The sequence below is a fragment of the Ptychodera flava genome, chromosome 7 (genome assembly GCF_041260155.1).
Source record: "Ptychodera flava strain L36383 chromosome 7, AS_Pfla_20210202, whole genome shotgun sequence".
In the NCBI taxonomy this organism is placed as follows: Eukaryota; Metazoa; Hemichordata; class Enteropneusta; family Ptychoderidae; genus Ptychodera; species Ptychodera flava.
The window spans coordinates 41,333,412-41,361,196 of record NC_091934.1 but is presented as its reverse complement, the minus strand read 5'-3'; the positions used below and the strand labels follow the sequence as shown (position 1 = coordinate 41,361,196).

The 27,785-nt window shown below is 39.9% G+C and overlaps 1 protein-coding gene across 1 annotated transcript; it reads right to left on the bottom strand.

The window, feature by feature from the left end:
- Positions 1-150: 150 nt before the first annotated feature.
- On the bottom strand, positions 151-23,088 carry LOC139136507 (deoxynucleoside triphosphate triphosphohydrolase SAMHD1-like). Its single transcript, XM_070704231.1, has 4 exons — positions 23,014-23,088; positions 2,600-2,705; positions 456-616; positions 151-337 (listed from the first exon to the last, which is right to left on the bottom strand). Exons 2-4 carry the CDS (start codon positions 2,672-2,674, stop codon positions 151-153), a joined length of 423 nt encoding a protein of 140 aa, XP_070560332.1. The 5' UTR covers positions 2,675-2,705; positions 23,014-23,088.
- Between the last annotated feature and the right edge of the window lie 4,697 nt (positions 23,089-27,785).

Here is a 27,785-nt window from a genome sequence, read left to right as displayed (position 1 = left end):
TTACAGACCAATCTTCGTATCCAAGAGGTTTGTATCGTGGAAGAAACTGATCGTCAAATAGATGGGAAAATGGACCATGGCCTGAAGAGATACATAAAATTTACTAGTGCTACGACTAAGTTTAAAACATAATGTAATTTTAAAAAGCTATTAAAGAATTTCCAAAAGTGTTGAACTCTCAAAACCAGAATAAAAACGTTTCACAGCTAGCCACTTGCCCAAATCATGACACAGCGCCGCTAATCCGATGCATAACTCCTCTTCCTTTGTTATTCCCAGACTTTCTTGATATTTTTCTTTTAAATGCCTGACCATCCTCAAGGCTAAGTAGCATGTGCTGTAAAACGAAATAATACAGAAAACGAATAACCATGAGCTAACGGCAAAGGGTTTTAAGCTTGATACTTTGGTATTAAAAAAGCCACATTACCAATACTATGAAAGTAATGTGTTACCCTATACTGTGCTCAAATCGTGTGTGGACAGCACCCGGATATACAAAGCTGACTGTTCCAAGCTGTTTTATCTCCCTCAAACGTTGGAACTCTGGCTTGTCGATAATGACCATGTACACAGGATCTAGCTCAACGGTTCCGTGAATTGGGTCTTGAAATACCTGTCAGAGAATGAACATGACAGTTGTAATGAATATACGTCAAAGACACTTGACGCTAAAATGATTATATCTATATGACATCAAATCAATTCCAGCAATCGTTATCATTCAAGTATTGTTTGTTCTCCTTTGTATAACATAGTCGTTCTTTATTTGTATGAACGCAATGTAGGATCCAGACATGTCCATGGCCCATGCATCACTATACACTGTACAAGAGAAGAACAATGAATGGTTGACGTTACGTATTCTGTGTGACCTTCATCAATACCATTATTAGAACTATGCAATTCCTTTTGTCATCTTCCTATAAACTGTTTTGGCCACAAGTTCATCGTCAAGCAAGTTTTCTCTTTCTGAAAGCGCCATTGTTATTCAGGCATAGGTTACTTGAATTAATCTACTTATAAAAGCTTCATCTCCATACCAAAGATGTTAAACGGTTTGCAATACTGTATCTTAGTTTTGAATCATTTATAAGTTTTATAAGTCGATTTTGGGATAAACGTGGTCATTAAGGAGCCGTAATTATTTATAGCCTGGGAATCAGAGGAATGTGAGGGGCTCACTCAAAAAATTGAAAACTTTTAGGGGGGTTGCTCAAAATGTGGACAGAAAGAATGGGGTTACACGATTTTTTTTGTGCAAAATCAGTTGAAATACCTCTCAGATTGCACCATTTCACACATGAATTTCTCAAATTTTTTGTGCAAGAGGGGGCACATCCCTTCTCGTGATCTCCCCTTTGGGTGTTCTGACAGTTTTACTTGTAAAAGACAAATTGAAAACACCTCTCAGATTGTACCAGACCGCACCGTTGCATAAATCAGTTTCTCAAATTTTTCACAGGATCTAGGACAAAACTTAACTGTTGTGAATTCATTCTTTATTATCACAGAATATAAATTTTAATTGACTTCAGTTCAGTAACAATTTTGACATAAAAAGGTCACATATTTCCAATGCCTGTATATTCTTTGGTCTTCCATCTCAGGCAAACTGAGAACTGTTTTTTACAAAATGTATTGTCATTGTTCAGTATTTGAATATTGTGACTCAAACACTGATCATACAATAAAGCTATCTGATTTCCATGTCATTTTCAAACAGTTTTACCGGGTGCAAAGTAAATTGAAACACCTCTCAGATTGCACCATTACACGCATCAATTTCTAAAAATGTTCAATACGAGAGGGGTATCCCCTCTCGTGCTCTCTCCCTTGGGGTATTCTAACAGTTTTACTTAGTGAAAAAACAAATTAAAAACACTTCTCAGATTGCACGATACTGCTGCAAGATTGCACACATCAATTTCTCAAACTTTCAAAGCAAGATAGAAGACAGCCTCCTCTGACACTTTTCCACTAAGCCTCTCGCATGTTCTCCGCCATGTACTTTCGAATTCTCCCCAGTCAGATATCCTAGTGAAAACCCTGTCATGATACCCATCTAAATTAAACAATATTATATGGTTATATCTGCATTTTGTTGTCACTTTGAATTTCTTTTTGTTGGTTTTACCCTTTTCAATCGTAATGAGATAACCAACGATAATCTAGCAGGTTACCTCGGCATTTGAAAGGTCTTTACCTGTTGCTGTTCATGTATTTTGTAAATTTTACAAATATTGGTATCCAACTTTTCTGAGTTGGGGAGGGGGAGGCAGTCAAAATTTCTTAGTTACAGAGGGGGTTAATCAAATTCATTATGGTTGACAAGGGGTTACTCAAAATTTCGAAGTTTCCGCTGAAATTCCTCCGACCCTCCCCCAGGCCGTAAATAATGACGGCTACCTTAGGTCGTCTTTTCTTTTGAATTCTTCCCTGAAAAGGTAACTGTCACAGGACAAGCATGGGGGCGGGAGGACAAGGACAACAAATGTTTCCCTGTCTGGCTAATTTTTAACTGAGCTCATATATAGAAATAGGTTTGTCTGTTGATTCCACACTGGCAAAAATATGCTTTTATGGAGATTTTGGATACCTTTGGTTCTCTGCTCACAAATTCTTTCAGGTTCTCACCACAGGTGGTACGAGGGGTCATTGACTGACCATCCATTGTATGTGCTCCTCACGTGAGAACGAATGACCTAAAAAGTGAAAGAGAAAAAATATGTGCAAGCATAGTAATTTAAAATGATTACTACGACTTGGTAGTTATTATATATTATTGCCTGAATACATGGGTTTATTTGCCCAAGAGTAGGTGACAATTTGCCCGACGCCAGGAGGGCAAATTGTCTCCGTGGACTCCGTGGCTTCAGTGGACCGGGTAACAATGGAAACCGGTCAGTACATCATTCACCGGCCCGCTAACTCCCCAGATGTTCCTATTCAAATCATTGTAAATTGGTGTGATGTAGCTGTAAGAAATTGGAGAAACGCCGTTGATGGCTATTCTGAGAATGATAATTTATTTTTCTGATAACAAAACGTTTGACATATTTACGCATTTGTTATAGATTTTCAGTTATGTGAACGCTCCTAATTGCAATGTGTGATGTAGCAATTATAAATTTTTGTACTGCTATTACCTTAGCCTATTTTAATGAAATCTACATGTACGTTTAACACAATGTCATTTGTACCTCTTAATTAAAACTAAAATGGATTCTTAAGAGTAAAGAGCATTACAAAGAGCTCACAATACAACGACTTGTCTTTATTTTGTTTGTTTTGTTTGTTTGTCTGTTTTTCGTTGTTTTTTTCGCTGTATCATAAATTCACTGTCGGTTGTGCTGAATTCATTTGCATCACTCATTTAAACAATAGTGAGAGTCACATAAAAGCAAACATGATACTTAAAACCATATGCAACATGGATTATTTTGAATTAGAGTTGTCTGCCTTGTGTTAAGGCACTATGTGTGTACGTCACTCGAAAATGCAAACAAGGCAATACAGGAGTTTTCAAAGTTAACGCCTTCGACTACTGATAGAACGAAAGTTCTCACCTGTCATGCCAGGCCAGAGTGAATCAATGGCCAGAACATTTCAGATTGTGCTCGAGATAAACTTCGGAACCCGTACAATAATTTCAAGATATTGCACGTGAATAAATGACATTGAGGACCTGTCAATTATTATTATGAGGTGGCCCTATATGTATCTTCCGTCTATCTGATTTCCTAAATGTCACCCTCTCTTTTCCTAAGTTTTTAAAATTACCGCACGTTCACTACTCATTTCTTTATTATTCAAGATTGATTCATTGATTGACTGTGCGTGCGTGTGTGCTCATCTTAAGTCCGTGCTCCATAGACATTTTTCTGTAGATAATATTATAAGAAAATCTGTCAAATATCGTATATTTTTCGCATTGAGGAGTGATTTTCGTAAAATCTAGACTAAAGTAACTTTCATTCCTACAAAAATCTGATTATCGCCGACGACTTCTATAAAGACTATTGACGTTCACACTTCCCCAGAATGGTGACCTATTTTCATTTCACCTTTTGTAATCCCATGAATTCTTTTCCATGTGTCAAAGTCAAATGATTTTCTAGCTGGATTGTCTATATAGATACCTAACGTATACAAAAGAGTTTTGTTGACTATCTCCTTAAGATCTAGCAACCATTTTCAATATGGAGTCACCTGGATGGATTCCAACTTTCGTTTTGTGCACGTAAATTTTACAAAATGCGGCATCAAATCAATTGCAGCAATCCTTATCATTCAAGGCTGGTAAATCACCAGGTCCAAGACAAAACAACAGCAGCATTAGCAGAAACAACAACAACAACAACTACAAACTGACAAAATCAATAGCAATCTCGAACAAGTAGCGAAGTCATGGTACCAGGGGTCAGGAATAGGTAAGCGGTCCCTGTTAGTATGCCACGCCCGTCAAAATTGAACAAAAAAGTTAAAAAAGCAGTTTTATGGTAATTCTGCTAGTTTCCAAATTGTGATTCAAAGTCAGGAGTACTGTATCTCATCATCCGAGTGAGATTTGTCATATTTTGATATAAGATCTCCATATCTACCGTAGAACTTCTTCAATGATCTTTGAAACCTACTTCGTGAAAATACCTGTCTCATCGGCTCTAGAAAACTCTGTCTCACTCGAAAGTCTTCATATGGATCACAAGCTCTACAGTATCTCGGGAGTTATGAAATTTACAAACCATAAGCTGGACAGGTCGGAATATTACTGGTCAAGTAGGAAAAGTCAGTGATTTCAAAATCGTTCCTTTTGTCGTACAACTTGGTGTACGATTTATTTTTGTCTAATTTCAAAAAAACAGATCAAGGTATGACGCTGAGCTCAACCTTTCTCTCACTTTACACCACCAGGAAAACTATAATGAGCACGAAGAAGGAAATCCCTTCTCTACGATATCATTGATCACATGCTGAATATACTCACCTGAGAGAATATCCTGAATTTTCCGTCCAGGACCAGACAATTACCAGCATTTAAACTATGCTGACTGCTCTCAATGGGTGTGTCGGTGTAATGGCTCTCGATATTAATACTAATGAGGAGTTAACCAAGAGGTATTACAGGTGTGTATATAAGTGTATTGAACAAATGACAGGGATTCGCTAAGATGGTTAATTCATACACTGTCCTATTTTACTGAAGAATTTAACTGTGCGGTAGACTAGCCAAAGAGTAGATTTATCAGACTGGAGTTAAAAGGCGAAAATAATTAACCCCCTGCTGTCTGTAAAGCTACTGGCAACCCTACCTTCAAATAGGCGCTCCCGCAAGAACAATACATATTTATTTTTTTTGTTTGGAAAAGGCGAATTTTCAGGACAAGCATGGGAGCTTGTGGAGGAGTCTGCTAAAGAAAAGAAAATAATTGTCATGAAGTGTTTAAATCTAGATTATTCTGGCTACGACCTTCTTTCATTAATAATCGAAAATCAGTATGTTATCGTTCGATTTGACCATGATGATGGGATACTCATAGAATTATATAGAATTATATAAATATTTATAAAGGGTGTTCAGGACTCAAATAATCCATGTGAATATTTAAAAACGACATACAAAAATAATAACAGAAACTTTTTTCGAGAAGCGAATGTTCCCAGTACATATTTGAACCCCCACTTTCGTTTTAATGTCTATTCTGCAAGTGTCTTTGACCAGTAGATAACCATTCTTAAGGTAATAGTCTAACAACCTGAACTGCAAAGTTGAAGTTCTCTCCAAAATTTACTCTTCATGGCGTGAATACAACATCTTTAATGTGAGAAGAGCATTTCTACTGTAATTTTTGTACCAATTGAAGCATAAGGGAATACGAGTATTGCCTTTAGAAAATCTTATCAATCTTACACGCTTACGATACAGTCTTTTGTTTGGCCAGTATTTGCATGGAAATGCTTGACCTGACATGTTATCACAAATGATTTACTGATGCCCGAAGCTAGAGTAAGCGTTTAACAGCAGTGTGACAAAGGGCACCATGTGAAATGTAAAGATCATGGCATGACATGACCACGATCTGAGCAACAGCGAAACACAAAGTTCAGAAAATCATTCTATGGATTTATCGCAGGTGTCGGTAGTTTTTTCAACATTCTATCTTGAAGTGAGAGAAAAGTTTTCATTGAAACCCTGGTACAATAATTTAAAGATAATGAAATCGAACTTGGATTTTACTTTTTAAAATTGCCAACCATGCAGTTGACGTAATTAGAAATTGCTTACCAATGGCCCAAGCCTTCTGTTGTTCATTTCCTAAAAGATACCATGATATCATGGTTTTAGTAGCTTAGTCCAGGCGACGTGAGGGGTCACCCATGTTTTGTAAGGGTAATCTAATGTCTGAAAACACTAGTTACAGAAAAATTTGTCGCGTCCCTTCCATATACGTTACTTTGGCGAGTGATACGCTAAACATGAATTGAACATAAAATGTCAACAAGAAAGTCATCAGGCGATCAGCAAGTTAAATTGTCCCACAAATTCCTTCAGTCATAGCGACGCTATATCGTTTGATTTCATTTAACTTTATAAAAAGAAGTGATAAGGATCATCTTATGTTGTAGGCTTATTGGTATTCTAAAAACATTTTGATTTGTAGACATTAAGTGAACAGCACCCTAGTTTAGTTTCTCCTTTAAATGTTGAAAGAACTCCTTTGTAACGATCTTTAAGAGATGTTGGTCTGTCATTCCCGCGAGCCAGCGCATGATTTCCACTCCGCGACCCACGCAAAAATCAAGCGGGTAACGCCAAGCTGTTGCCGTAAAGGGGCACGTGATTTACGACGATGTTGGTCTGTAGGCTGCTACTTTTCCACTTCTTTTATATGAATACATGTAAGTGCACTGCATGCGACGGTGCACCACGTGACCTGATTATTGCGCATTGAAGTTTTGTCTAAATACTAGTCCTTCAGTTGCAAATTGCTTAGCACCATCTCTATATCGCCTCATGCTCCTTTGTCGTGATCCACCAGAACACGTGATGTCACCAGAAAATAGGTACGTCTAGCCTCACTGGCTCAAAAAAGTAAGGACAGAGGGTTTATTTTAATTAAAGCGCAGTGGTCGTCGCGCTGCGCATGCTCCTGAGGGGGTCCCCCCTTGTTGACAACATATCCGAGAATGCTGTATGAGGTTTCGGGTTGATTATTATGTTTGCGATATTGCCGCTGATATGGCAGCTGAATTGTCACAAGCATACCAACTTATCAAATCTAACACCCAATAAAAGCTTAAGGTCAATCAAAGTTAAATATCTGCTGAATATTGAACAGTAATTACACGCTTGATTGAGATCACATTTGATCATGATTTTCTTGAATCAGTTGAATGGGGCTCGCTCGAGCCATGGAGCTAAACACTTACCCGTACACGTGTATATGCCAACAGACTATCAATGACCGGGCTCTGGTCTACGACATCGCTAGCAAGGACGAGAACTTTCATTTCAAGAGGCCAAACAGGAGTACAATTGACAAAAACGCACGCTACAGAAATCTACAGGTCTGCATGAACGTCGGTGTCAAGAGTAGCGGGTAAATGGCGCGCTACACTCGGCTATTGAGAATCCAACTCCACTACGAAGTTTAGCCCGTTAGGCGTACAAACGAGAATTCCGAGTACAGGTATCAAGTCAAGCGAAGGACCTTTCATAGGTCTTCTGTTATGTGGGAGTTATCTCAATTGAAAGAGGATTCATACCTACCCGGCAATCAGCAGGTACAACAACGAAGTTTGCGTAGCACCGGTAGGCCTACACTAGCTAGCCGTTGGATCTCTGCCATGACCGTGCACAGAATCTCTCAATACGTCCCTATGTGTGGCCATGCAATTTTCCTGCCATATGCTGCGAAAACCCGCTCGTTTTGTCTATTGTGTCCTGTCATTTGACTATTTCTTGCCACGTATTACTAGAAGAAGTAAGAAATGGTAATCAACAGTGGGGCGTGGACCAAGTCGTCGGGTGCCGGTACGTTGTGCAGCTGGTTTTGGGACCGGATTCTCTTATATCCGTGCGCGTCAACGCGGTGACCTTCTCCCTTATCGAAGCAACAGAATCTCCCGTGTCCTGCTCTGGCTTGCCGATCATGGTCTTGAGTGTAATGTTTGTGTTAGGCATTGTGCTTGTTGCTGGTCTACATATATATATATATATATATATATATATATATATATATATATATATATATATATATATATATATATATATATATATATATATATATATATATATATATATATATATACAGTGTTAATCATTTTAGTGATGCATTTTTACTGTGCTGTACATATCATTTTGTACAACCAGCGTTACCGTAGCGGATCAAACCCATTTGTTCACTGTGACTGCATGCAGTAAACTCAGGTCAGCGACATAATGTGCAGTGTCTCAATGTTCGTAGCCTTACATGAGTTTATAGATAGAAATACACCACTGAAGTTCGTTTCCGATCTTAATATTGTACTACTACATGATGTTGAGTCTTACAAAGGCGTTAACAAAGTAAGGGACCGCTCCCATCTCACTCCGATTGAAGTTGAGAAGACTCATGTTTACAAACATTTATGTTTATCAACAAAAAAATCGCGCATGCGCAGCGCGACGACCACTGCGCTTTAAAGTAGACGAAACCTCGGGGACAGATATTAGGACTCTCAAACTTTTACAATTCTTTTCTAATCTACCTCTTGTGTGAAGTTATTTTAAAGCTCTTGTTGTAAGAAAAGTTTTAACCGTCTTAAAATCATATCGAAAATCATATTTTTATCCATGATGATAACATAGGGATGCCAGCATCAAAGATTCGTTAAATAAATTTTTAGTAGAATTCACTCTCTTTCAAGGTGCACACTACCTTGAAGAATATTTCCCTAGAGAAGTAGTCTTTGTAAAAGGTGACCCGTAACGTGACTGAACGTTTAGTGTAGTCTGCAACTCTGAAACAATGGCGGGTGGTCAGAGAACGACGAGACTCCGGCTAAAACAGCGAGATGTTCCTTTAGAACAGAGAAGGGACTTGAAGAAGTTATTAACGACGACAACAACAACAACAATGGTTCAAGTGCAATGGAGGACGTTATTTGGTATTAAGGGCATTTTCGCTTTTTTTCTGAATAAAATGGCGCTGCTGATACTGTTGTGGAGATATGGCAAAGTTAACGTCTTATAAATAATTACTTGCAATTTTGCACTGCTTGTACACCAATAGGCGCTAAAGCCCTGTAACCGGGTAATGGGTATTCAAGAGCGTTTAGCATGCCGTTGAAGGAAGCTTATGAAGACAAAAAGCCAGGTAGTTATCTGATATTGGTAGTAAAAACATTAATCTTGTTTGCGTTGTTTCAACGGATTATGTGATGGTGTGACCATGGCCACACAGTCGTGTGATAAGTGAGATGATAAACTCATTTGGTCGATTATGCGTTAATTTGTAACACGTGGAGGTTACGCCCCCTCGTGTTACAACGCATAATTAATCAAACTTGTTCTTTATCTATTTCAGGCAGATCCTTGCCACTGATCAGAGCATATATGATAAAACGCACGGAGAGCGAGGCATAGAGCGCTGTTGAAAGGTGGTGCTTCTCTGAGTTCAAATTCTTACAGCCGTGCAATTTGGCTAGAAGACCTAAACATCACTCGCCAAAGCGCAACTGCCATTATCTTAACCAACCGTGTATCGCAATGGTTAACAGTGTCAGTTTTGTGGAACGAAACATGGTGCAGTGGTCATATTTGCTTTGAACGTCGCGTGATTAAAGTAACATTTTTCTGAACTTTGCTATTTAATTATTCTTTTTTTTTTCCTTGACGTCATTCGCTCTCGAGTATATAATCCATACTGTCGCCCTGTCCAGGGACTTCTCCATAATAACATTCATCATTCAGCTAATTTCGACTCTGTCCCTCCAAGTACCGAGCGACATTGACTTCGAATCGGTCAGCACAATAAAATTTCCTTGTCGAGGAAAATGAGAATGCTTCTTCTTACACTTTCTCTTTATAAGCATTTGACTAGTACCAGCTTGTGTCATGGGGCTTATCGTGGCTCATTATAGCTGGTGCTTTTTGGATACTGGCCAAAATCAAACAACAAGATTGACTCAGGTTTTGTTAGCTTTGCTGTTCGGTCAACGCGTCCTTACGGTGGTGTATTAAAGCAACACAAATACCACTCTATTTGGAAACGAATTGAAATTCAGACAATTTTTCTTCCTTGCCTTGGGTTGCTCGTTCAGCTGGTGGGCATATTGCCCCAAAGGCTGCCATACGCCCATTCTTGTGATGTAGTTATTTCTTTGATAAAGTTTGTTTGATATGTTTGATAGACAGTACGTTCATTGGAGTGCTTCCTGAACGCTACAGCATGCGGGGTGGGAGTTCGCAGTAAGAAAAATTGTTGACAGCGTAAATTGGTTATTGAACCAATCTTTATTATGATGCTGATCAGGCCGAGCGGTTTTGACAGTGATGTCTTCGCTAGGTGATTTGGTACTGTATGTCGTTGGTTATAATCCGATCAAGCATCAACTGGACTGTGTATAGCGTACTCAGTAACTTGTCTGAATTATACCACTAATATTATTATCTCAAATTACAAGTTTTCATTTAAATGCATATACGATTCATGTGTTCTTGAAACATACAGAACAGCACAACCGAAAATACATGAACTACACCACGGCTGTGTTTGGGAATAAAATTGAGTAAAACACAAAAAAAGCTTAAAAGCTGCACAAGTTCAAGGGAACTAATATTTTTATATAGCCCTTCTTTAGCAACGCGGCTGACGATGGCCTATGCCGGAACCGTTCGCTGTTTTAGTCTCTCCTCCCGATTTATATTCTCCGTTGGCCGAATCCATACGCATAGGATATTTTATGCCTCGTCAAAAATAAACCTAACATTGATATAACGACAGCGCCATGGTCTCAACAAAGACAACGGAACCAAACTTAAAACAATAGAGGAAGAGTCTCCGAATAGTCTTTAAGTTGCTACCACTGACCTTGTCCGCCCAGAAAATCATTAAAAACTTAGGTAAGAATAACAATCGGCATGATAAGAAAACATCTTTATTCAAGTTAAACAATGTATCGAAGCTCATACCTCGCCTAAAACGTTTCGCCCATGGCATGGACACTCTTGAAGCAGGATATATAAACTTTGAAAAAATACACAAAATGAGAGGGCATTTTACGTATTTGGAAACACAGCAACCTAGAAGAAGAAAGATTAAGAGTAGAATAAGAGTAGAATTTTGATTGTACCCAGAAACAGGAGGCGACCTTCACACCATTAATCATTCGTTGACAGCAGATAAAGCCCATGCAGAGAGAGATCTTGGACATTTATAGTCTAGCATATTGTTTAAAAATTCAAAATGGGACACTCTTGGACACTCTTAATATCATTTTTTTTTTCATTTCAATTGTCGCCTTGTGAAGCTATCGCTATTAAAATGTTGTGCAAACTCTGGAAACGCAGTTTCTCAGACTCTTGGCCTCTGTTTATGGCAACATCCGGGAATCTAAGCTGGAGTCTGCTGCCGTTGACTTAGTATCATAAACCATATAGCTGAAGTTTGACCTCTGTTAGGGTCATCAGGTAGAGGTTGCCAAGCGCTCATTGGTTGAACATTCTGTGATGTCAGCCTATATGATTTATGCTAAAAGTAAGCAACGTCTGACTGATGTCCGGTAGAGGTTAAACTGCAAACGGCAGTAAGTAAACGGCAGCAGACTCCAGCTGAGATTCCCGGATGTTGTAATGAACAGGGGCCAAGCGTCTGAGAAACTAATAATCTCGCAAAATTGAGGTTTTTTGTCCCAAATATACACCAACTTCATCCTTACAGTAAACTAATGCTACCATACTAAACTTCAGAGTCTCTCTTTCTGAAAATATAGAGTCGAAGGGGTTTTCTTGTCGTCTTTGATGAAAAATACTGCTTTGAAAAAACTGTTTTGGCAACATGCAGCTCCACCTTAAATGCACATCACAACTTGTTACACCCATGACCACTTTATGTTGATTCAGCCCAGTTGATGCAAACTGAAATTCTGAGACAATATGCAACTACAGCAGACGTCAGAGTAATTGGCACACCAAATTACCTAAGGCTGTTTTATTGTCTGAAGACTGATAAGGAATCAAACTCAGCAGGCAGCTCCTCCACTGAGTAAACTGATATGCCCATGCCGGAGAGACTTGAAGGGGAATAAATACTGTAGAGAGTAAAACATGATCTTATGTTGTCATTTTGTGTCCTGTCTTTCCTTGGGTATTTGAATTATAACTACAAAAATTTGACTGGCTAACATTACTTATTATCTTATCCCCCTTCGAAAACTTTTCAATGAACTGGGTGCTAGTCGTATTGGTTTGCTCTAGTTCTTTATTAGAATTTCAGGCTAGTCTTCAATCTCCGTACAGAGATTGTAGCGCCATGGAAAATTATAACCTAGCTGGGGAGTCTCAGCAGTAGCCACGCTACTCTCTGCCACAGGCGACGGTTTTCACCAACTTTTTTGGTATTGCGCGTTTTCCATGATATACATTTTCTGTCTTTTTTATAAATAATACTTCGAACCAAAAAAAATTAGATAAATGAATAGTACACTAGTTTCAATATCGATCCTCGATTCCATGAACACTTGCAAAACATAGACCTTGCTCTAGGTTACAGGGATGTAAATTGATGAATCAAAATGTATGCCCAAGCGGCTGTCAGTTTTGCAGACGCGATTACCAAAGTTTTAGCAGGTTATTTATTATTTTTATTAGTGTAATATTATATAGGGCTCAGCCCTTTGTGTCTCGCCAGGGTTAAGATTGGCAATGTTATTTGTATTGATTTGTGAACACACCACCGCTAAGTTGAGGAAAGACAGGAGGGTTTATTGCAAAAAGGAGAATGTAACGCCAACAAAGTATAGAATAAAGCACAAAATGAAACGGCAATATAAAGCAGTAAAGGGCATAGAACTAGTGCCCTCGCAGATCTCAAACTAAGTACTATCAAAACTTACAATACAAAACAGTCAAAATAGAAGTAGCAAACTAACCTACAATAAAATATGAGGAAGAATATGGGAGAGGGCCCCTTCAGTCAAGCAACAGGGCAACGGTCATTGGTGACCTTGGGGTCAAGGTCTGAATGACCTTGATGATGAATCCATCCTGAGAGGCCGCAATGTGGGAAAGGAGTAGAATTCCGAGAAATAAGGGTCAGGATGGAATCCAAAGCCCGGACACTTGAAAGAAAGGGAAAAAGAGAGGAGGAGACAGGGGATGGTGGTGGGATAGGCTGAGCTGGTATGGCATGAACTCAGCGGCTGAATGAATGAATGAATGAATGAATGGGAGCGATGAGACAAAGGCTTGATTATGAAGTGTCGTGTGCAAACGTGGCTGATTGGCTGGGAAGGAGGATTGATAACAGTCATGGGTAGAAGAGCCGATTGGCTAAGGGGACGACAGTGAAGATGTAAGGAAGGCAAATAGCTAGGTGTAATCACAAAAAACACTGTGATAAAACACAGATTCCACTTTGTGAACACACCACCGCTAAGTTGAGGAAAGACAGGAGGGTTTATTGCAAAAAGGAGAACGTAACGCCAACAAAGTATAGAATAAAGCACAAAATGAAACGGCAAATGTAAAGCAGTAAAGGGCATAGAACTAGTGCTCTCGCAGATCTCTTGAGGTCCCTTGGGGTCAAGGTCTGAATGACCTTGATGATGAATCCATCCTGAGAGGCCGCAATATGGGAAAGGAGTGGAATTCCCGAGAAATGGGGGTCAGGATGGAATCCAAAGCCCAAACGAAGGAAGTATGACTGAAGTGACCCCCAAAAGGAGGGAAGAAATTGAGAATGATGTTAGTAAAGGGTTCCCGCACCAAGGGGAACACCCGGTGGTGATACGGCCTGGGGGAGGGGGTCCTGGGGGACAGGTAAACTGTACGAGCCCAGGTGGAAACATGATGAACAGAGACGAGGTTCTCGCACCCAAAGGGATCACCGTGGTGGTGATACGGCTTGAGGGGAGGGGGTCCCGGGGGACAGGTAAACTGTGCGAGCCCGGGTGGAAACATGATGAACGGAGACGAGGTTCTCGCGCCCAAGGGATCACCGCGGTGGTGATACGGCTTGGGGGAGGGGGTCCCGGGGGACAGGTAAACTGTGCGAGCCTGGGTGGAAACATGTAACGAAGACGAGGTTCTCGCGCCCAAGGGATCACCGCGGTGGTGATACGGCTTGGGGTCCCGGGGACAGGTAAACTGTACGAGCCCGGGTGGAAACATTGAACGAAGACAAGGTTCTCGCGCCCAAGGGATCACCGTGGTGATGATACGGCTTGGGGGAGGGGGTCCTGGGGGACAGGTAAACTGTGCGAACCCAGGTGGAAAAACACATATATGTAGGAACGTTAGGTGATAGAACACAGACGTGGAACACGACGAGACATGTAACGTGTGAGTCATAATGCAATGGAATGAGGCTGACTTGCAATGACGAATAGGCAGCCGTTAAAAATGTTTGAGTGTGCACCCAGTGAGTCCAGAATTAAACAGGGTGGCGCCATGAGAATTAGGAGGCTAGCCGTTGAAAAGCATGACGCAAGGAAGTTTCTGATGTTCTTATGTAAAGTCGATAGCAGTTGCTGGACCATCTGCCCAATGTCTGGATCAGGTGGTCTGGAATTTGTGATGCTGCGGCTGAAGTGGCTGCTCCAATGCGGAAGAAATGGCCGGCGAAGAAATCCGGTCGAAGGCCGATAAGTGATAAAACAGTCCGCAGAAATGTTGTGAACGTGTTGCGGTCTAAAGGTGTTCTTTCTGGCAGGAGGAAAAAGGGTTCGGATGCACTTGGACACATAGCTTGACGGACAGACATGAAACGGAGTAGTGCGGAAACAGGACTACGGTGGCCCAAAACTACCTGTTCTCCGCATTTAAAGTCTGCGTCGCATTCAATTTTTTCTCTCTCACATATTTTATGTCTCCGCATTCAAAGTCTGCGTCGCATTCAATGTTTTTTCTCTCACATATGTCTCTGCATTCAAAGTCTGCGTCGCATTCAAGCTTTTTTCTCTCACATATGTCTCCGCATTCAAAGTCTGCGTCGCATTCAATTGTTTTTCTCTCACATATGTCTCCGCATTCAAAGTCTGCGCCGCATTCAATTTTTTCTCTCTCACATAATTTTATGTCTCCGCATTCAAAGTCTGCGTCGCATTCAATTTTTTTCTCTCACATATGTCTCCGCATTCAAAGTCTGCGTCGCATTCAAGTTTTTTCTCTCACATATGTCTCCGCATTCAAAGTCTGCGTCGCATTCAATTGTTTTTCTCTCACATATGTGTCCGCATTCAAAGTCTGCGTCGCATTCAATTGTTTTTCTCTCACATAATTTTATGTCTCCGCATTCAAAGTCTGCGTCGCATTCAATGTTTTTTCTCTCACATATATCTCCGCATTCAAAGTCTGCGTCGCATTTAATTTTTTTCTCTTACATATGTCTCTGCATTCAAAGTCTGCGTCGCATTCAACGTTTTTTCTCTCACATATGTCTCTGCATTCAAAGTCTGCGTCGCATTCAATCGTTTCTCTCCTAGATGGGCCACAGGCGGCCCAAACACTATCAATAAGCTTATTATTGAGTTTTTCTCAGTTTTCTCTATCAGTTCTTGTTTCTTCATGCTCTGACTGATCGTAGTAAATAAAAAGAAATTACTTTATAGCCTAACCTAGCCTCTTGACTCTTTATTTTACACCCCATTACAAGGACGTTTATCTCTCATATACACAAATCTTGTAATTAATTAGTCAACAAGACTAATTATGTTAATCCGTGGAGTTATCAGGGATTTTATAGGTTAGTCAACATCGCGAAAGATAGGAAAGGTTACTAAAGCTCCTTTTTCATTTACATCTCTATCTTTCCAATGTTAACCAACCTTGATAAGTCCACGGATTAGCATAATTAGTCGTGTTGACTAATTAATTAGAAGATGTGTATATGAGAGATAAACATCCTTGTAATGGGGTGTAAAATAAATAAAGAGTCAAGAGGCTAGATTAGGCTATATAGTCATTTATTGTATTTACTACGATCAGTCAGAGCATGAAGAAAAGGAGAGGGACTGACAGTGACAGAGAAAACTTAGAAAAACTCAAAATAAGCTTTATTAATAGTGATTGGGCCGCCTGTGGATGGCCGTCGCAGTCAATGATTTTGTCACCAACACATGAAGGCGCTGGCAAGTTTTGGTGAGCGTGACCCTCGCTCCATGACCAATGATTGCATCCGGAAAAAGTATCACTCTTTTAGTGTTCGTGATCGCGAAAAGCTCATTTTTGAAGGTAAGTGACAAAGATATTCATTGTATTGTAAGCTTATGGGGTTAATGATCTAGCCAAGGGGGTACGCTGCTCACCAGTATGGACGCATACTATGGAGTATGGGTCCCACATGAGCGTCCAAATGTAAAATGGCAGCCCGTCCCACAACTGCCAATACATCCAGGGCTAGACGGTGGCAAGATCATTAACCCCATAAGCTTACAATACAATGAATAACTTTGTCACTTACCTTCGAAATCAATGAGCTTTACGCGATCACGAACACTGAAAGAGTGATACTTTTTCCGGATGCAATTCATGGGTCATAGAGCGAGGGTCACGCTCAAAAAACTTGCCAGCGCCCTCATGTGTTGGTGACAAAATCACTGACTGCGACGCCCATCGTCGAAGAGAGAAATAATTGAATGCGACGCAGACTTTGAATGCGGAGACATATGTGAGAGAAAAACAATTGAATGCGACGCAGACTTTGAATGCGGACACATATGTGAGAGAAAAACAATTGAATGCGATGCAGACTTTGAATGCGGAGACATATGTGAGAGAAAAACAATTGAATGCGATGCAGACTTTAAATGCGGAGACATATGTGAGAGAGAAACAATTGAATGCGATGCAGACTTAGAATGTGGAGACATATGTGAGAGAAAAAAAATTGAATGCGACGCAGACTTTGAATGCGGAGACATAAAATTATATGAGAGAAAAAAAATTGAATGCGACGCAGACTTTGAATGCGGAGACATATGTGAGAGAAAAAACATTGAATGCGACGCAGACTTTGAATGCGGAGACATAAAATTATGTCAGAGAAAAAAAATTGAATGCGACGCAGACTTTGAATGCGGAGACATAAAATTATGTGAGAGAATAAAAATTTAATGCGACGCAGACTTTAAATGCGGAGACATATGTGAGAGAAAAAAATTAATGCGACGCAGACTTTGAATGCGGAGACATAAAATTATGTGAGAGAAAAAAATTGAATGCGATGCAGACTTTGAATGCGGAGACATGTTAGAGAAAAAACATTGAATGCGACGCAGACTTTGAATGCGGAGACATAAAATTATGTGAGATGAAAAAAATTGAATGCGACGCAGACTTCGGATGCGGAGACATATGTGAGAGAAAAAAAATTGAATGCGACGCAGACTTTGAATGCGGAGACTTATGTGAGAGAAAAACAATTGAATGCGACGCAGACTTTAAGTGCGGAGAACTGGTAGTTTTGGGCCACCGTACAGGACAGATTGCGGTACCCGTGGGGAAGAGGCGCAGGTTGAAGCCGCGGCAAAATTGGTCAGTTTTGATGACTTCAGTCGTACTGACAGACAGGAGACTCGTCCGTTTGGATGCAGTGGTTGTAACGTCCCCAAAGCAGAGGTTACGCTGGGGGTTAAACTTATGGGTGGTGGATGTGAACTCGCTACAGCGTAGAAACCCGAAGAAGGCAAGGAGGAATGCCGATTGCAACAGAAGGTCTACGTATGGGCCGAATACTCCTTCGTTGAGGATGTTGCACATGCGCCGGAGAATGTCGGCTGTAATGGGGAGGCGTGGTTTTGCGCTTGAGCCTTGTACACGATGGATCCCCTTGAGAACATTCTTGAGGTGGGTGAGGATGGCCGTATTCTGACACGAGGGGATTGCGATGGCCATTCATAGTGGCCTCTCAGCTAGGCGACTGATGCCGTATGTTGTGGGTTCGAATCCGATTGAAAACTATCCGAATGTAATAGGAGCGTATTCCCGCTAGATACAGTTTGATAGTGGACAATTTCAGGTGAAGGAAGGTGGCACAGTGGGAAACAAAATAGACTAAAAGCTCTTCAGACACATCAGGCAGAGACGTTGAACTCACTGGAACATCTGACAACGAGCAGAAAGTTTTCCATGCGCGAAACCCCGATGAATAGGAACCGATTGTCCTCTTGCTTAGTGATGCTTGTTGGAAGATTGGAACAGCTTCGTTCAGTGGAACATTACTTCTGAGGGCACTTGGCAGGGGCTGGATCCGCGTGTGGTGCCTCGTCCCGAAAGCGCTGCATCTGAAAACGAGACAGAGAGTCAGCAATAGTGTTCAACTTCCCAGGGATGTGTTCAGCATGAAACATGAAGTGATGTGTGGCTGCCAGAAGAACGAGGCGCCTCATTAATTTCATGATGATGGGTGACTTTGAGCATCCTTTGTTGATGATGTGGACGGTGGCTGAATTGTCACAGTGGAACAGTATGTGTTTGCAAGCCCAGAGATGGCCCCACAGGAGCGTAGCAATGACAATCGGATACAGTTCTTGGAAGGCTATAGAGAGTGCAGGGTGAGAGTCTAAACGCAAGTTGCTGTTCCAGCGTTCTTCGAACCAGTGGCCGATGAAGTAGCCGCCGTGACCGATGCCACTGGCATCTGTATACAGTTCCATGTCTGATGCTGCTGTTGTACTTGTTACTTCATTTACGTTTGTATGACAACTATGCCCAGTTTCCCTCTGATGAAAGCAGTTCACGTACGTACACGACGTCAAACCCTGCAGCAGTGCAGGTATATATTTTCTGTAACGTGTAAAAATATTGGACAAAAATTGGCAATTTTTACCATGATAAGCTAGCCTATTGTATTAAAAAAGGGACGTATTGTGCCATCATTATCATTGCAATGGTCACCGCACTGCCCACCTTCCACTTGCAAGTTGACAGTTTTCTCCCTTTTTCTATTTTTTATGCGTGATATTAACGATAATTTGTATCAGCGACAAGGTGGATAATAACACTTACTGGCTAATAATAAAAGAGATATATTTTATAAATGGCATGTTATAAAATAATACTTTGCACGTTTCATATTTGTTTCATATTTGTTCATAGTACTCAAAAAAACATGGCGGCGCCCATGAAAGTAGGGTACACTTCCGGTTACTCGCGTAGTATATTATGAATCTGCGCATGCGTAGTCAGTAAGCTGCTAGCGCGACTATTATTGTATTATTTTTACCAGTGTGCGGAAAGTGCGATCTCTAGCTGGATTGCTCCTATCCGTTTACTATTTCCGCCACGTTTATTTAGCCAGTTGGGCGCGCGCAGGACTGAAAGAAGTCCGAGTTTGGAATATTTAAATTTGCCTGCAGCAGAGATTGGTGGGGGCGCGGTCAACGACTCGGAGACCTTTAGCTTGGTTCGAATTATCCACGCCGCGCTGCTGCCCCACTGCGCTTCAATCTCTATGTGGAGATTGGCTAGTCTTGTCCACTCGGTGCCGATAGTAGAATCATTTACATGTACGTGTAATACTCATGACAACATGATATTAGACCACTTAAGTCAGCCATGGCTTTCCACATTGTCTTATTCCGCCCTGTCTTTTGCACTGTTCAGGAATTTCAGCGCCAGAAACTTCTAACCCTTACCTATAAAGCGATCGTGCACCCTAACGATCATTCCACTGTTTCTGTCGTCGTTTGTTGGTTTGCCCTGTGGCCCGGCAAGATCTTTTTCATACGATACACAGTTTGAAATTTTTCGAGGTAAATTTAGTATATTCCCAGTTTGTAGAAATTCTCATATACTTTCATCATTTTATGAGTATTTTATTGAGATTAATTAGATTCGTTCAATTGAAAGCACTTAAGGTTTTACAAATTTTAATTTTTTTGGTAGTTCACCTTGACGTTTTAGTTCATTTTTGATTGTTTTTACAATATTTTGATTTTGTTTCTTCTCTCGCCACCAATGTCCCCGAATTTTGTTAGCTGTACTTTAGTTTTAGTATGGGGTTTTGGGCAAATTTTGAGATCAATTTGTCGTAAGTGAAGACCAATTTCGCTATGCATTCGACACAAAATTCTATTAGACCTTCCGATACATCCGAGGCAATCCGTGAACGGAATCACTGCCGACCACGAGACAATAGTAACCGTGGTTCCATTAACTGCGCGTAACCAATGGCATAGCGTAAACCTATCTCCAAACGGCATTTGCCAACATACGAGAACTTCTGGGAGGAAGGCGGCACAAATTTTCAAATTGTGACGTATTGGTAGAGGTAACTAACTTCTTTCTGGTGGAGAATGGTCCTATTAGTAAATGTGAAACGCAACAACTCTGTTACTCACGACACAAGTGGGTATGGACAACATTGGTATGCCAGTTAGATCTTTCGTGGAATAAAGTTGTCTAGGGTGAAAGGTTGCCTGACAGAGTAGACGTAGGGCACAATTGACTGAGATCAGGTCGGTTTGGGGTCGTTTAGTCTAGAAACCTGCAAAGTCCTGAAGGATCACTGTGCGGCATGTGGATGTTTTAACTCAAACTGCTTTGTTCAAAGTAATTCAGTCAGCACATACGCCAGATTCCTTGTGTTGTTTTTGCCACCGTGATACGCGTACACGGACGGTTTTCGATTAAAAACGGTCAAAATATTCAGGGCTCGTAAATGCCTGCAGAGTTAATTTAGTGATTGTTTACGCAGCAGTCGTCAATATGACTACGATTTACCACCACGTATCAACTGTAACCCTGCATCAATAGTCCATGTGAACATTTTGTGCTGAATCGTACGGTAGGAAAGGTCAGTCCACTCTCCATCAACGTTTTTGATCTGAAAAATCTTCACTATGCACAAACTACATGAGTGGCTGTTATAGGTCTACATGTCCCAAAGGCACTCAACGATTCCTTGTTACGAGCTATGTTCAAAGTGCGTCAAGCTACGACCACTTTCATGTACGAGTTAGAGACATTGGTGAAGAACAAAAATCATCACCTGTTTGCCCCTCTTGTTTTTGTGTGTCCGTAATATTAACAGGCTCTATTTTCATACACATATAGCTGTCAGGATTAAGATTTCCTGGATAAACAGATACACTCATAGTTTATTCCGCCTCTGACGCACACTGTGTAAACACTGCGTTACATTTGCGACTCCTAATTACAAAACTTCATTAAATGTGCAAATGAGCTATTTATAAACTTGACACTGCTCAATGCTTCTTAGTACAATTAGACATCTATCAGATCAATATTTTTAGCAAGTATCATCAAATTTGGTGTAGGAATTTGGGAGTTATATCACTAATTACAAAAGTTCATTAAATGTGCAAATGAGCAGATAATTGACATGACACCCACAGTATCATCATAATTTTTGATATTGTCATCAATTAAAATTTTTATGAAATTTTGTTCAGTAATTCATGATATATGTCGACACTGTCATTACTGTCTCCATAGCGAAACCATCAAATGAAAAAAGTTTAATAACTTCATTAATATGCAACCCACACTAACCAAAATCTAATCAGTTCTTGCCATTAGCATGTGGTTACGTACCTGTCTACCACATCTGTTTTGAATCCGTTTTACTGCGCCAAAAAGATTTTTGTAACTTCAATAGTCCTTGTCTAAATGAAGATGCAGGCCCACTTTCTACTTTTTATACACGATTCACGATTATCTAACACTACTCCAATTTTTAATCACTTTTCTAAATCGACTTACACCAAATACATTTTAAAGGAAGAAAAAATACAGAAAATATTACACTTTCACAATCTCCGTGAATTGGCATTTCTTGGTCACATTTATAGGCATTCATAGCCGAAAGGCAGCAAACCCAGTGACAATTTAGAGCTTGACTGACACAGTATTTTAATCGCTGTCAAATCAACCTGATTACACAATCCCTGGATCAATGACATTTTGGTGAAAATTCCGCATGAATCATATCTTAAAATAAAAAAAAATAAACTGATCAACAGTACGGTGTGAACTGTGAACTGGCTTGTGCATTGCCTGCACGTTAAAGAAACTCATCATTCCAATATCAAAATGAATGCATCTCGTAAAATCAAAAACATATCAGTTAAAGTTGTGATGGTCACCGGTAAATAAACTTTTCATAACTCATGTTCACTCATGTTACATATGTTGATTTTACTGAGGAATGCCGTCCACTGGACCGAGCCCTGCCATAAATTAGTTTATGGCACTACTATACTTATCAGTGACTTTATGTACACATTGTGTACCCAATGGAGCGCTCATGCAGCCAGATCAAGCATAAGGTTTGAGGTGAATAACACCAGTGTCTTTGCAATTACCGATCAAAGTCTCAATATCATCTCTCAGTGAACTTGTTGGGTAATTAGCAAGTTTGGTAAAACCACTGTAATATAATTGCAATTGCATGAAGTCAGCAACTTCCAAGGCTAAAAACAGAATGCATTGTTAAGTTTGGGATGTGTCTATTTGTTTTGTTATAGGATTTATAGCGTAGTCATTTTTGAAAATTTCAAGAGCGTTCGATTTACGTAAAACATTCGTCCCTAAGCCTGTACATTTCTTCAATGTCTTGAAGATATTTTGGTCAATTTTGCGATCAATTTGCATAATAATGGCTCTGTAGTTAATAGGCCAAAGTACATGTAGCAAGGTATATATAAACTGACGCATAGATAAATCGAAAGCAAAGTGAATTTATTGTTTTTGTAAATTGAAAATATTCCTAAATAGTCACCATATATGCATACCTGAACCTTTCATTTTTTTGGGTGGAGGGGCTGATAAGATGAAGAAATACTTACCCAAACAACAAGGCTTATGTAAAGAGCTAGGACGAACACCGGTTCAGTGGGCTCTGTGCCGGGGCTTCACATTTGTGGGCAGAGGTACAGGTAACACGTACGAACACATCTATATGTTCTTGTTCGTTAGATCACATGACGTGCTAGTATTCTGAATATACAGCAGATTTTATCACACATTGCCCAAAAATCATAGAGTCGTAGGAATTCGGGCCGATAATTCTAGAATGTTACATCAGATTGCTAGGGTCCTGGGAAAATTACTTGTGAGATGACCTTCAAGTTAAACACCTTTTTAGAGTAGAAAAGATACCGTTCGCACAAACGCAATTCTCGACCCTGACAACGTTGAAATTGATTCTTATCCCTATATTGCCACTGTTAGTGGCGAAAGTCTTGAAGTTCGTAGATAAATCACACCAATGACCTAGAAACTTACACTCGATTGTAAAGTTGCTGCAGACATGATTGCAGCATTTCAGATGGAAATGTACCTGGCATTCGTGCGTTTATCATAATTCTTCGTCATTTTAATGTTGTGCATATCGCTACAAATACAAATCTCGTGTTGTACTCTCTAAAGAATGGTGCGGAACATGGTGTATTGGTCATTCCCCCTGTGATTTAAGCTATCTCTTGCTGGTCATTCCTATTCTATTCATCAATGACGTTTTTGCGTGCATGTATGTGATTTATACACCCTGTCAAAACTTTGCTCCATAATTGCATGTCATCATGCAGCAAATATCGGCACTTTCCTTGCAAGCTAAAAGTAGCATTCAACCAACAATTTTCGTTTTCAAAGAAAATAAAAAAAGAAGAATTTTACTTCTTTCACTTTGATTCTTTATCGGCATTCGAGTCAAACTAGGTGGAGTCATGCTGTTAATTATGAATTATAGGGTTTGATAACTGGCCAAAGTCCAGCAACATGATCAATGATGACTTTACTTACTCTGTCAAAATGCACTCATGTCGATTTTAACTTACAAGACTCATAATGTTCACGCGTTCTTGCAGCAATCTATGATGTCTGAAATACCTCTTTAAACCATTTGGATTGCAATCCGTCAATATATGACAGTCGACATGTAATCTGCCGTTCAGTTGACTGTTGCAATAACTGTAACATTTCAAGAATTATCTTTGCCAGTGCTATTGTCTATTTCTGTCATGTGAAACATTACATTTTTTTTTGTGTCCCAGTGGACGATGTCTGGGGAGGGGGACTTATAGATTGAGTGGCGTGCGTCAGTGCGTCCATGGAGCGATCTCAGACATGCCTGGACTGAATTCTTTCAAACTTGGTACAACGGTAATACGGCATTTCAAGCTCGATAACTTTTACTTATATCTACGTCAAAGGGGTCGATGATGTTCTAAAAGTCTCGTTAGAAGTTGTTAAGTAGGAACATTATCACTATGGATGCAGGAATTACAATTTGTCGTGCAAAAATTGGTACTTTATGGTATCCAAAATTTTGGAGGACAGTAGAAAATGAACAATACTCGCCATATTCGACGTGGTCGCCGTTCAATGAGTACTTGTAAAGGTGTACTTGCTCCTGCATAGATGTCTTCGCAGACTCATTGAGATTAGTGTTTAGACGGTACTGATATGAACCCATCTTTTAACATGTTAAAATACGAATTATATTTTCACTGTACCCGAACTACTTACAGCTACGCCTACGCGTCACCTTCTCTGGTATGCATGACCTTTGTTGGTATGTACATATACATATAATACAGAGCTCTGAGCGAATAAGACTTATGACAATCCGAAACGTCATTGTGATTATGGTCAAAATTTTGATGTTTGCAGTTAGTTCATGGGCATTGCACTTGGGTACCTGTACAGTTGTACCAAAAAACATACAAACGAACGCATTGAAAATTTGTATCTTTTGCCGACACCTGTCATCGTTCACGGCCGTTCCCATACGGTGCAGTATTTTCATGTCGTCTACGCTGCTGAAGATTACGATCCCGGTTGAAAGAGCATCATGATAGAACCGCTTTACGATAAATTTCCTGTTGACGAGCTTCAGTATCTTGGTGGTGAATTACATCGTTTACGGCCATAAATGAGCCACAAAAATCCAACAGCACTGAAAATACTCGCGACATAAAAATTACAAGGTGCACATATTATATTTCCGATTTGTGCCGTCACTAGACTAAGTGAGATTCACAGGTCATAAGATCGTGTCCGGTGGCAGCGGTGCGGGTTTCGGATACAATATAAGATACTAGGGAAAGTCAAACTTTCCTTTAGGTCGTTAAAGGAAGTATAGTTCTATTTAGGCAAGCCAGAAACGAAAATATACGAGCAGACGATGTAAATACCTTTGAAATGTTTTATGCGTACAACAACAAAATCACAAACGAGTTACGACGCTACAGCTTAAGTGTACTCACTTCAGGTTTTCCCCAATCCGCTGAATCGGTGGTAAATTCGGCATATTTGACGTTTGGGGACATGTACCGGTATAATTCTTTGAGATAAACTGACTGGCACGGGTATTACATCCACTGTACATTCATAGATGTCGCAGAGCTGTTTGCTCTATTCTCTCAGCTGTTCATACTCGATCGAGTTTGAAATCGAACGCTGCCGCGAGTATTTTGACCCGATTTTGGCGGACCTCATAACTTTTTTGCAGGGGTGATATCATGTTTCAACACATGAAAACACACTCATTTTACACACTCCAGCCTATGTTTTACGTCGACTGTCATTTTTAAACTCAAAATAAATCTTCTTAAAATTGTGAAAACCCGTATCGATATCGTAATATTTAAACTGTTCGATTTAAAAGTGTATACCCTCCTTTAAAGTGAAATGGCCCAATAGTGGAATAATATCAAGAAGTGATAAGGTTGTTATCACTCCTTAGCAACCAACTTTTTATTTGCAAGCAAGGTCGATTTCAGTTGATTTCGTCGCTAAATTCGCTAATTAGGAAAACAGTTATAACCAAAGCATGCATGTATGATAAAGGGGCTATTACACGAAGTTTGGGCGATACCGCGTCGTATTCGAGTGATGTGTTGCTGCGCAACTCGTCAAAATACGGACACATCACTCGAATACGATGCAGTATCGCCCAAACATCGTGTAATAACCCCTAATAATTCACGAAAATCGAAGTGTGTCCATTTTAAATCGTCGACCAAACTCTCGACTGTTCCATCAGTCAAGCTGTGTGATGTTTCTCTTAAATTTTGTTCCAAAGTGTGTTTACCTGGGCCATATTTTCACATGTGAATTACGTGACGACAAAGACATTCTACAGCAACGTAGAGCTCTCTGTGACAGGGCTAATTTGCTTCTCAGAAAGTTTCGATTGATGTTAAAATCGTCTTTTTAATGCGTTTTGTAATAACATTTGCTATAATTACTTATGGTCCGATTTGAATGTCAGCGCTATTACCAGTCTTAGTGCTTTTAAAACCAAGTGTCATCTGTTTTATTATCTCTTGCTGAAAGTCATTTTACAACCGAGAGTCAGTCTCTGTTGTTACTTGCTTAGTGCCTTTTTTATTAATTTCTGCATGTTGTAATTTGTCTTTTTTATGTTTTAATATTTCTCTGTTTGCATCCAGTTATGGGCTATGCCTGTTGGATGTTAGAATGAATAAATAAATAAATAAATAAATTCGTAGCATGATTGTGTGTCACAACAATGCATTTCGTAGACTGTTTGGCTATCCAAGATACACCAGTGCCTCAAAGGTGTTCGCTCGTCATTCAGTAAGCTGTTTCTCGGTTTTATGGAGGAGAACAGCGTACAACTTTAGTGTTCGTATGCAAAGAAGTAATAATATATTGATTAATCGACTTCTCCCGAGTGACACACACTTTCCCGGACTTGAAGCCCACTGGGCAAATATTTGATATTAATTGTGCTTTATTTTACTGTTTGGTGTCTTGTCATGAACGTTTTATCTAATGTTTTGCTCTTTTCTTTCTTATGGACGTTTTAAAGTCATAGTATAATATAATATAATATAATAATATATATTATCATACACCCTGACCGTATCCGTGTTTCCTCTGACGCGTCGTGACGTGGAACGTAAAACATCAGTCTGATACGGCACGTTATACGTCATCAATTGTTGTTTATTTCCGATTTTGATATTATGATGTTCATCTTGCATTTAACGATCAAATCCATCTTTTTCACTTCAATCAAAAACGAAACATATTACTAGTACATATGAATTTAACGTTCCTGTATTTCATATCTAAAGAGAGTTACAGGACAGGTTGTTGTAGAAATAAGAATAAGTAAATTGGCTCCATTCCTTATTTGAACTGCGATAAATTGCCCTGAAATAATCCTGTTTAGACTGTATACACTCGACACTATGCGATCGACGACTTGATCAGCTGTTGTAAACAAACATGTATCTATGCGCTCAGACCAGCGGCAGAATATAAAAACATAGTCCCTTCGAATGACTGACAAAATAATAAAATTTCTTTATTTTTAATTAACTTTTACTTAAATATACGGTCATGGGCATATGATAAATCGGTTATCCCACGATATCAGCGCTTGGTTGAGACGTATTGCCACTCGTGAGAGTGCGCGCCGCATCACACTCGTCTTCGACTCGTGTGATGCGAAATTCTCTTCTGACTTCATGTGTGTCCGCTCTATATAGAACACACTACACATCGAGATAATCACCTAATCAAAATATATTTTTCGATCGTTGACATGTTTAGATATGTTAATGCGCACGCGCATGAGAGAGCC